The 12,157-nt window shown below is 40.9% G+C and overlaps 1 protein-coding gene across 1 annotated transcript in view; it reads left to right on the top strand.

Annotated features, from left to right (window-relative positions):
• Positions 1–449: 449 nt before the first annotated feature.
• DPH5 (diphthamide biosynthesis 5) overlaps positions 450–12,157 on the top strand; it is a 34,112-nt gene continuing 22,404 nt past the window's right edge. The window contains exons 1-3 of the mRNA XM_058659686.1: positions 450–456; positions 602–751; positions 8,435–8,559. Coding sequence (XP_058515669.1) covers positions 617–751; positions 8,435–8,559 — 260 coding nt within the window. The 5' untranslated portion in view covers positions 450–456; positions 602–616. The remainder of the gene's footprint in view (positions 457–601; positions 752–8,434; positions 8,560–12,157) is intronic.

Here is a 12,157-nt window from a genome sequence, read left to right as displayed (position 1 = left end):
TTACAAGAACTGCCCCGAAGACGCACTTGGGGCGTGGGTTGGACAAAATGTCACTTCCCTAGGGCTCGCGCCGGGGCGACCGAGGCTCACCCTCGGGGCATTCCGGCCTCAGGTTTCAGGGAGAAACCCGGGGAGTCACCGCCTCTCCGGAAAAATCAGAAGCACACCCTCCGCTGGCTCCGCCGCTGACTCCTCTGTCCCAACGACCAGGCGGGGACGGGAACCTGCGCTCCGTGGGAAAGCCCGGGGCCGGCCGGGGACGTCTCAGCGGACGCCGCGGCCTGCGCGTCACGGCCGCCGAGCGAGGCGGCACCTAGCAGCCCGCCCCTCCCACCGGTCGTAAAGTGTGGTGAGGTGCGGGCGCTTTGCGGCGCCGTCGGTGAGGCTGGCGGCGTGGGTCCTGCCTGGCAGCAGGGAGAGTCGGGACGGCTCGGAGCTCTGCGAGTGTGTCCGCGGGTATATATGGCTTGTTGCAGTTCTCTGTCGCCACCCGTCACTCGGCTTGCACTACTTTGGTGTTCATGGTGGTGTTATTCCTCGCTAGGTTTTAGGTACCCTTGGTGTTGCTGACGCTGTTTCTCTCGTTCACTTCGTCTTGCAGTTTTTGGAGTTCGAAATGCTTTACCTGATTGGCTTGGGCCTGGGAGATGCCAAGGACATTACAGTGAAAGGTCTGGAAGCTGTGAGACGCTGCAGCCGAGTGTATCTGGAAGGCTACACTTCAGTACTGACTGTAGGGAAGGAAGCCCTGGTAGGTGATGAAGCCACGCAAAATGTGCGGGTCGGCCTGCTCAGACCCTGTAAAAACATGCTTGCCGTTCATGAAGGATCTAAGGAGTAGGAGGAGGGAAATTACATACCAGCCTAGTGAGTTGGAAAATGAAAGGGAGGTCTTTGTTCTACTCCACAAGTCTAATTATGCGGCTTTCTCCAATGAATGGGAAAAAAAGTTATTTGACACTCCTGGGGATAGTTATCAAAATCCCTTATTGCGTGAGACGGCCAAGCAGTCCTTTCTGAGTTGAGTGCTAATGAGGTGCTGACATGGCCTTAATGAGTTGGTTATACATTCAGAACCCAAGCTGAAAGCTTCCCCTTTGAAGTGTTTCTCTGGGGAGTGGTGATTGCTTCTCTTCTATCATATCCGGAGAGATCTTAGCTTTAAATAGAGCTCTTCCCACAAGGCTTGCATTTACGCATGTATATATTGAGTGAGCCTGGACTAAGGAACCAGAGGGTTGGTTAATCTGTTGTACATTTGGCCTCATTAAGGGCCCAGTAAATTTTGGAGGAAGGATCAAGTTTGGGTTCATTGTCAAAGACCAAGTAGAATACAGATTAAGATGAGAAGATGATAGACATGTTAGGGGAGGAGAAAGCACATTTTGAGGATTGTCATGTCTTCCAAACAAAAAAAATGACCCAGAGAATTTCAGGTCTCTGGCCTTTTGTATCTACAGACTAGAGAGTTCTGAGGGTCATAAAAGTGACTTTAAAATCTTGAGGAATTAAGGGCTGCTCCTTGAAGTGGCCATGCGCTGAAATAAAAGCTGTGGCCAAAGCCTAGATTGGATGTATTGTCTCCCATTTTTGTCACCCTCAGAATAGAATCTAAATTCCTAACCTCCAAATGGTGAAAAAGTACCTTCCTAATTGGTGTCAAGGAAAACTGGAACGGGCTTGTAGCCGTTCACAATAATAGAGACAACAGATCCATAGTTTTATATGCACATGGCCTGAAGGAAGGTGTGCAGCTAGTTTGTCTTTGCCCTGTTACGTACTAAAGTCCTTCAGCTTTAGTGTCTTATTGATTGTCAACACATTTCCAAACTGTGTTGAACTACAGTGCCTTTTGTCAAATGCATATAAACTACTGGAGATTTATGTTGGGTTTTAATAAGATTGTATATAAGGATACTCCAAAGTTTGTGGAGAAAAAAAAGTTTGTGGAGAATGGAATAGATGTTTACTTTGATATAATAAATATTAAATGTATGCATATGATTTTGGTTTTTTTTCTAAAGATTTATTTTTATTGCAAAGTCATATGCAGAGGTGAGGAGAGACAGAGAAAGATCTGGTACTGTGCCGATCCGAAGCCAGGAGCTAGGAGCTCTTCCAGGTCTACCACGCGGGTGCAGGGTCCCAAGGCCTGGGGCCGTCCTTGACTGCTTTCCCAGGCCACAAGCAAGGAGCTGGATGGGAATTGGAGCTGCCGGGATTAGAACCAGCACCCATCTGGGATCCTGGCACATTCAAGGCGAGGACTTTAGTTGGTAGGCCACCATGCCGGGCCCATATGATTTTCATAGTATACATTTTCCATGAAATCTCTGAAGACCATTCATAGGTAAGGAGTTAAAATTTTTATATTTGATTTCTCATTTTATTTGACTGCAAAGAGAGAAGACGGGATTTATTGTTGTCTCCCGTTGGTATTGTGGTTCTTTCCAAAATTAAAAAAAAAATTGTTTTGACTTATTTAAAAGGTGAAAGTGTGTGAGAGGAGATCTTTATCGTCCCCCAGATGCCCACACAGCCAGTACTGGGCCAGGCCAAAGTTAGGAGCTCAAAATTCCATCCAGATATCCCGTAGGTGGCAGGGATGCAAGCACTTATTCCATGGTCTGCAGTGTGCCAGTGTATGACCTAGCTTGAAGCTGCATCAAGCAGAATATTCAAGACTTTGCCATCCAGAATGGGGGTATCACAACCCAAACAGTGCTGCCACTGCCATGTCAAATGCCAAATTTCATCTTTTATTAGCTTTTTGAAGTACTATCTTATGGGAGAGTGCAGTATAAAGTTTTTTTTTTCTTTTATTTATTTATTATTTTTAATTCATTAATTACATTGTATTATGTGACACAGTTTCATAGGTACTTGGATTCTCCCCACCCCTCCCCAAACCCTCCCACCATGGTGGATTCCTCCACCTTGTTGCATAACCACAGTTCAAGTTCAGTTGAGATTCCCCCATTGCAAGCATATACCAAACATAGAGTCCAGCATCTTATTGTCTAGTCGAAGTATAAAGTTTTAAATAGTAGTTGAACATACACTTTGGTTATAATTTTCAGAAGTTTCTTACTCAAAAAATATGAACTGGTAGCTGTATTATTGCAGAGTCAAGGTTTGGGGTCAACTTGTAAGTAAATTCTGTGTAGTTTGATAAGGTGCTGGAATATCTGTTATGCAATGGTAAAAGGCATCAACACAGGATATTTACAAGGTACTGCCCCGAGCCACGTTATGAAACAGTGTAGTCCTGAGTTGGGAGCTGTTGCTCTTGAAGTATACACTGTGCTGTGTTTCAGTTCTCAGGGTTGGATAGTAACTCCATAAAGCATAACTTTAGAGAACATCACAAAATTCCTTTGGGGTGCTCTTTATGTCTTCCTTTGGGTCCTCAGCTAGCATTATTTGAACAGCTCTCTATTCCTCATCTACCTTAAATACATCGTTTCTGGACTGCACAGGTTATACTGCCAGTAAAATCTCAGGAGCCACCTTACTTTCAATTGTATCATTTCTTCTATCTGACCTACATTTCTACCTTTTTTTTTCCTAAACAAAGTTGACTTTTAGAAATTAAGATTAAAAGAGAAATCTCTTGGTGCAAAACATTTTCAAAGTCAGTGCATATGATCAGTCTTCTCAGAGTATTTGCAAAGTTTGCATGGCTTTCAAAACTTTTGTACTACAGTAAACTTATTCACTTCTGTTTTTTTCATTAACTTTTTGAAATAAACTCATATACTTGTACAATCTAATTTTAATAAGTATAGATAAATATTACACAGTGAAAAATGAAAAATTTTGTTTTCTGCAATGAATGTGCACTTTCTTTTATCAATAGTAAAATAATTTATCAAAGATATGTGTTGCTAAAGAAGTCTATCCTTATGTTGGAAACTATTATTTTCATGTTGCCCAGCAGGCAGAATTATTTATACATTTTCTATTTAAAAGTCAATTAAGATAGAGATAGAGGATCTAGGAAAGAGTTTTCATTTTAGCGTATCTACCTGAAATTTCTTTAGGCACTGTCAGTGGATAAAAGTTGATCCCTGTCTGGTATGAAACACCTATGTATATAACACAAAGAGGCATAAGGTATGGCTTTTGTTTGTAGGTACTTCCCATTGTAGGTATTAATGAGAGATCTGAATAACAATTTATAATAGCAGTGGAAGGGAGAAAGTATAAAATTATGTTTGGCAATGACCTAGAGGATATTATGTAACACTTTTGCTTTCACCAACTAAGTGTTAGAAGCTATCCAGAATGTAAAATAATTACTAGTTTTAGTTATTGAAATACTTGTGAAACAAGAAAATTTCAGGTTGTGGTGGATAGGACTAGATTGAATTTGAACCATGTTTTGTTTTGTTTTGTTTTGTTTTGTTTTGTTTTGTTTTGTTTTGTTTTTGAAATAGAGAGAAGAGAGAGATCTTCCCTCTGCTGGTTCATTCCCCAAATGACTGAGGAGCTGGGACAGGGCTAGACTGAACTCTGGAGCTCTATCTGGGTCACAGCTGGGACTCCACTGGCACTCACATGGGATGCTGGCATCAGAAGCAATAGCTAGCCTTTCAAGCCACAATGTCAGCACCTCTGTTCCTTTCTAAGTTACTAGTATTATGACCAGTGTTGCGTGGCAGGTTAAGGCACTTCCTACTGCAGCACCCTGTGGGGATACAGGTTTGTGTCCTGGCTGCTCCACTTCTCATCCAGCTCGCTGCTGAAGCATCTGTAACGCCAACAGAAGATGGCCTAAGTCCTGGGGCCCCCGGGCAGGAAACTCCAATGAAGCTTCTGGCCCCTCACTTCTGGCTTCTGGCTTTGACCTGGCCCAGCCCAGTTGTTGCAACCTTTTGGAAAGTCACCCAGTGAGTGGAATGTCTCTCACCCTTTCCTCCTTTCTCTGTAGCTTTTCCTTTCAAATAAATATAAAAATCTTTAATAAATAAAATCTTGGTGGTCAGATCTATCCTTTTATTTGTTTCTATGTACTGTTTGAGCCTCTACTATTTTATCTTTTGACTAGAATAACAATTAAATAGTTTGAAGTTCAAAAGGTCTTAAAAATTATTAAAACCAAAAGGTTTCTACCCGATTTCTCTTTCTGGAAGTTTTCAGTACTAATTTGTTTCACATCCTTCCAGAAATATCTGAAAACAATTTTACATTTTAAAGTTACTTAACGTATAATGTAACTATGAACTTAAAGCAAGAATGAATGTTTCTTCATTTTCTTGAATGCAGAAGTTTAGGGCTGGGATTGTTCAAAAAGGGACTAGAGGGTGATTGTATTCAGTGTAAGTCATACATATGTAAAGTCATCTGATGGTTGGTACTGCTTCTTTTGGTCTTGTTTTGATTTCCTTTGCTAATGTTACTGGATGCTACTATTGTACATTATTTGCTTATTCCTGATTGTACAAGGTATATTCCTTAAGGGCAGTATTTCACCATTGTTCCAATACTGAACATAGAGTTCAGCATGGCATATGTGCCTAAGATGTATTTTTTTAAAGAGTGAGTGAGCTAACAAGTACCAAGAAGTAGGCAAATTAGAAAATAATGTGATAGTGGTTTCTTGTTGCCTTTACTCCCTTTAATTTTTTTCTTTTAATAATGTTTACATAGTAGATCAGGATGGGAAGGAGTAAGGGGGGAAAAGTAGGTGTGATCATTGTTTCCAGTTTTTTTGTTTTTATTTTTATTGGAATTTCAGATTTATAGAGTGAAGGAGAGATAGAAAGATCTTCCATTGCTGGTTCACTCCCCAAGTAGCTGCAACAGTCGGTGCTGAGCCAATGCAAAGCCAGGAGCCAGGGTCCCATGGGCGCAGGGTCCCAAAGCTTTGGGCTATCCTCGACTGCTTTCCCAGGCCGTGAGCAGGGAGCTCTGGAAGGGAAGTTGGAGCAGCTGGGACACAAACTGGTGCCAATATGGGATCCTGGGCGTGCAAGGCAAAGACTGTAGCCACCAGGCTCCCGCCCCGGGCCCTATTTCCAAATTTTCTATTTCTTACTGTTTCTGGAGAAAGGGAGGAGATAAGGGGAGAAGTCATACCTAGCCTCCCAACTGACCCAGTACCCGGAGGTGGGGAGTGGCCACCCGATATCAACCCAGGGTCCCAATGCAGTGCACACTCTGAGGGTTCTGCCCAGCTGATTTTTATAGTTCTGAAATGCTGTTGGTCTCACTGATCCAAGGATGAGGAAACCTTTTCAATGTCCATTGGCTGACACAGTCAACCTTACAGTCTCCATTTGTCCAGATATTTGCTGTCATTGGTTGGGGTAGTTGTCCAATTTATTCTGTTCTCCTTCCTCTGCCATAGTACTAGATGTCCTCTGCAGGCACCAATGGGCTGCCGTATCTTCCCTGTTCATCATGGCCTGCCATCTAGCACTCCATCCTTTACACTGAGGAGGACCAATTCTCATAATTGGGCCCAAGGACCCAGGCCAGGTGACCCGGATCCTGCTGTATCCCCCAGCCCCCAGGGCTCAAGGACCTGGCACCCACTGTGCAGGTGGGCCCAAGGTCCCAGACCATGAGACCAAGGCACTGATGAACCCTCCACCTCCAGGGCTAATGGACCCAAGATCCACCACACAGGTGAACCCTTTACTTTTAAAACTTTTTTTTTTCAAAATAATCAACCATTTGTGTGTGTGTGTGTGTTTGTATATGTGTAAACATGGTTTTCTCAGACAACACAATTAGATGTTTCTTAGGGTAAGGAATTAGAGATGGAGTGATAATTGATAGAAGTCTTAAAAGGGGTTTTTTGTTAAATCAGTTGCAAAGTATGGGATGGGGTTGTCTTTAGCATTAAATTATTAGAATGTGTTTTCTTGTTCCTTCAGAAATGTTAGAACTTGGGACAAGTATTTGGTGCAAGGATTAGGTTGCTGTGTGGGACCTCCACATCCTATATTGGAGTGTCTGGTTTGAGTCCCTGCTATTCTACTTCTGATCCAGCTTGTGTTCATGTGTAGTCTTGGAGGCAGTAGATGGTGACTCAACTAACGGGGTCCGTGTCACCCATGGGGAAGACTCAGACTAAGCTCTGGATTTGCTTTGGCCTGGCCTGCTGTGGCCCTGACTGTTGCTGGCATTCAGGGAACGAAGCAGTGAATGAAAGTCTTACATCTGTTTGCCTCTGATTCTCTTTCTGTTTTCAAATGCAATAACCAAAATAATTGAATGAAAATAATTAATTAAAAATGTTAGAAGTTCAGAAAAGGCCATTCTTTTCAGTTCCTTTAATCATCAATGTGTGCTCTTAGGTATGTGAATACAAAGTTTCTACAACAATTACACTTTCTGGGTTTATAAAATCAGAATGAAACAAAAAGTGATTTAAAAAACTCATGATGAAATTGAAAATAAAGAGCATTGGTCATCTGTAAAAATGTCATTAGGGACTTGTAGGACATATCTAAAATGTCATATAGAAAAAGGGGTATTTTTCACATTTTGGGGCCATATTCTAATTAAGTTTTAGGACACTTTGCTAAAACTGTACTGTTTACCCTTTAGATGCTTAATCATTTGTTCACTGACTGAATTGACAAATATTATTGAATGCCAGATACTCCTTCACTGTAATAATCCTTTTAATGACTCAAACAAGCTTCTCTATGAATCACTGTAATATAACTGTGCATCCGTTTTTACTCAATTTGAATTACCTAGAAAATCAGTTACAAGACTCATGATCTTGAACACCTGTGACCATTGTTGTGCGACCACTAGCTCACTCTTTCCTGGATTTGTTCTCTGTGGTAAAACCTTAGAGCATTGTTTCACAAAGCAGTTTGCACAGATACTTCTTGTATGTTTGGAATTCAGCTTTTTTCCCTCCATGTGCTACTGCCTTTTTAACAAGAATCGGGAAATATAGTTTTCTATTAGTCTTTCCTGCTTTTGTATTACTGCACACTTTTCTACAACCCCTAAATCTTAATTTTTTATTATAGCTGGTTGATCGTGCCTTTGCTTTTGATCATAGTACCATAAATTTTTCTATAAAAAAACTTAAATTGCCATGTATGTTTACAATTATTGTTTAATATTATTGTTTTATTATGTTTCTGAAGTAGGGCTTATGTATTATATATTCTCTGTTCACCTTACAATGGTTTTTAGAAGCAAATTTAGCAAAAATTTAAAATGCAGAAAGCCTCAGATGTTAAGAAGTCTGCCTCCCCTTGGGATATTAGAACAGTCCCAAAGATAGAGCTTAATTACAACATGATATAGAGTGCTAGCTCATTGATGGGCTGTAATGAATGATCTGTGTTTGGACGGTTGCCAAGATTTACACCATCCCCAAAGATTGTGTGTGTGTGTATGTGTGTACGGAAATAATCACCTGCTGTCTTTAATTTCTGTGTTTGACTTAAACCTATAGGAGGAGTTTTATGGAAGAAAATTGATTGTTGCTGATAGAGAAGAGGTGGAACAAGAAGCTGATAGAATTTTAGAAGATGCTAATATCAGTGATGTTGCATTTCTTGTAGTTGGTGATCCATTTGGGTAAGCTATTTTAAATTTTCAACTTAATGATTTTTTTTCACTGCGTACAAGTTTACTTTGTCATATTCAGAATTTTTACCCAACAGATCCTAGTAAGAGATCCTATTTAGTTCAGTAAACCGTATCTAAAATTTTTGTGGTGTAAAGTTTCATTGTTGTTAAGATTAATGGAGAAGATCTGCTTGTTAAAGATACTGTCATTTCACCACTGTGTTATCAGGTGTCAACTCTGAAGTTTGTATCATTGCTTCTTCTGTTTTTCTTGAAAGTCATCAAATGCCTCAACTAATATGTCACTGTTAAATAGATGCTTTTAAAATTATCAAAAGTCATGCCTGCCATTTGGTTCGTATTGTTGGAGTGTCTTCAATTTCCTTGACTGTAGACTTTTTCCCTCTTTCTTAAACCATCTAATAGTTGGCAATATTACTGTCATCTTATTTGCCTTAAGTTTATTGTTTATAAAGCCTCTGGTTTCAATTGCTTCTGTCTGTTGGGAGCTTCTTGTTACCAAGAAGATGAGCTTCTGGTTGTCTAGTCAAGCATCATCAATCTCTGATGTCAAGCAGGACAGAATTCTTTGTCTGCAGCTGATGACCCAAGATTTATGTCGAAGATTAAAGAGCATAAGGACAATTAAATCACTATGTGCCCACCAACATGGATGTTTTTCAAGAGAATGGAGTTATCTGTGCATGTGTCTGTCAAAAAGAAAATAATTTACAGCAATATGAGGTGCTAGATATTATGTTAATTTCTGTGCTTAATTTTAAATGACATTGAATAATCTCACAGTTTTAAACATTTAAATAGCTTGATTTAGTTTCTGAAATGCTTTTCTGTAAATGTAAGATTTCCCTAAAGTTAGTGGTATTTGTCTTTTTTAAAGCCATGATAGTAAACAAAATAAGAATATTGATAAACAATTTTATAAGAAAATGCCTTAAAAATCATAGTGTTTTATTTTTCAAAATCAGAGTTACAGAGAGTGGAAGAGTCAGGGAGAGAGGTTTGCTCCCTGGATGGCTGCAATGGCCAAGGCAAATCTAAAACAAAGCCAGGAACTTGTAATAGTCTATTATGTGAGTGGCAAGGTCCCAAGTATTTGGGCCATTTGTTGCTTTTTCAGGCCATTAGCAAGGAGATGGATCGCTCTCTCTCTTTGTGATTCTGACTTTCAAGTAAAATAAATAATCTTAAAAAAAAATATTCTGTAGCCTTCTATCCTTAATCCTACCTTAAAAGAGTTATTGAATAGAGGTCTTCATTAAAGATTTATTTGTGTCTCTTAGAAAGGCAGATTTACAGAGAGAAAGGAGAGATAGAAAGTTCTTCCATCTCCTATTTCCCTCCCCAAATGGCAGTAATGGCCAGAGCTGAGCCCATCAGAAGCCAGGATCCAGGAGCTTCTTCCAGGTCTCCCACCCCAGTGCTGGGTCCCAAAGACTTGAGCCAAACTCCACTGCTTTCTGAGGCTGTATGCAGGGAGCTGGAGCAGAAGTAGAGCATCCAGGACACAAACTTGTGTCCGTATGGGATGTCAGTGCTTGTTGGCCATAGGATTAGGCTGGTGAGACACAGCACTAGCCCCAGGTCTTACTTAAGCAAACTCTTTCCAATGGTCTGTTTTTTTGTGTGTATGTTTTATAGTTCTTCTCTGTGAGTGTGTGAGTATCTAGTAAATTAACACATTATTTTTTAGCTCTTTGTGCACTTTCCTTAGTGCACACATTAAAAAAATGTACCTTTGTACATTTGCCTCCTTTGCATCCTAATATACGCAATTTGATCATTTCTATTCTGAGTAATCCTTTTGAAGAGTACTTGACACCTAGTAACTGTCCAATGAATGTTAGCATTATCATTAATCATCTTTTTTTCCCACCATAAATAAAGCTGCTGTGTACACATTTGTGTATATGATCTTTTTCACCTTCCCATTTTTCCATCTTAGTCTTCTTAAATACTTCCTTGTGATAGACTTCGTAAAATAAGTTCTTAGGGTAAAGATATTAAAAGTTGCGCAGGGGACATTTTCTAGCATATAAAACAGTGCCAGATTATTTTTTCAAAAGGAAGTCATAACTTATAGTGCTTCCAGTTATCTATGAGATTTTTTTTTACCTTATTTCTGCAAATTTTAGAAAGTTTACAGATCACCAACCACATCTGTCTTGGTGGTACTATATCTGTAAACTGGTATATGCAGTTTGATCAAGTAAAATTTAAAACCAAATGCTGAAGTGTGAATCATGAAACTGTTTAACCTCATTTATTGTTTCAATTAATGAAAACATTTTTGGGTCTACTCCTTTGAAGGTGTCTTTGGAACATTACTGAGACAAGATTTGTTGTCTGTTGTTTTAACTATTCCTGGGCATTTGGCTCAGTCCAGTTTTTTGTTTTGTTTTGTTTTTTTTAAAGATTTATTTATTTTTTATTACAAAGTCAGATATGTAGAGAGGAGGAGAGACAGAGGGGAAGATCTTCTGTCTGATGATTCTCTCCCTAAGTGACCACAATGGCTGGTGCTGTGCCAATCTGAAGCCGGGAACCAGGAGCTTCTTCCGGGTCTCCCACATGGGTGCAGGGTCCCAAATCTTTGGTCCATCCTCGACTGCTTTCCCAGGCCACAAGCAGGGAGCTGAATGGGAAGTGGAGCTGCCGGGGTTAGAACCGGCATCCATATGGGATCCCGGTGCATTCAAGGCAAGGACTTTAGCCACTAGGCCACACCGCCAGGCCCGGCTCAGTCCAGTTTTGGGTCCTTTGAATTGAACATAAGCAGGAAAATCAAGATAGCAGAATAGGGTAAGGACACGTTTAGGGTAAGGATGGAGAAACTTTTAATCAGGACGAAGCAGAGAGAACACATTCCAGGAAATAGAGGACAGAATAACAGCAGAGGGGTACCTGGAGACTGACAGACACAGGAAAACAGCGTACACTAGCGTGTGGTGTTGCAGTGACAGATACTCCAGCGGCATTCAGCTAATGGTGATCTGAACTCCACCAGTAGCCGCAACTCCACAAGCAACCAGGTGGGAAGGGACTTTCACTGGGAGCTTGGGAGGTGAACCCAGATGAACAACTCTCCGTCCTGCTGGTCCGTTTGATTTGACCAGGAGCAGAGACAGAGCAGCAGATCCCAGACAGCCAGTGCGAGAACAGGGTAGATTTCACAGCCAGTCAGACTCCTAGAACTGAATTGGGCGCCATTTTACATAAGGAGGCAAAGGCAAGGGAAAGGACTGAGATAAGCTGAGCTGGGAGTGAACTCATTTCTGACGCAGTGAACTGCAGCAATGTGGCATTCTACAGGTTCCATCCAAGACAAGTCTGGGTAACCCTCAGACCTAACAGTTACCAGATCAAGAACTCTAGTAGTGGTACATCATGTGCCATTTTGTACACTGTGGCAATAGCTTTAGGACTGCAGGGGACAACAGTGAACTGAGCATGTGCTGAGCTCGTGAGAACTCACTGAGTTTCGTGGATTGCACTGGTCCCGCAGGAAAATAATACTGACTGGCATCATAGGGGTCAAAATAGGTCCGTGTGGCACCCAGACCTAACGTCCAACAGGTTCTGGCAAGAT

Source organism: Ochotona princeps, chromosome 2, assembly GCF_030435755.1.
Source record: "Ochotona princeps isolate mOchPri1 chromosome 2, mOchPri1.hap1, whole genome shotgun sequence".
NCBI lineage: Eukaryota > Metazoa > Chordata > Mammalia > Lagomorpha > Ochotonidae > Ochotona > Ochotona princeps.
The sequence above is the reverse complement of the archived record's forward strand: the minus strand, read 5'-3'. Positions and strand labels throughout refer to the sequence as shown.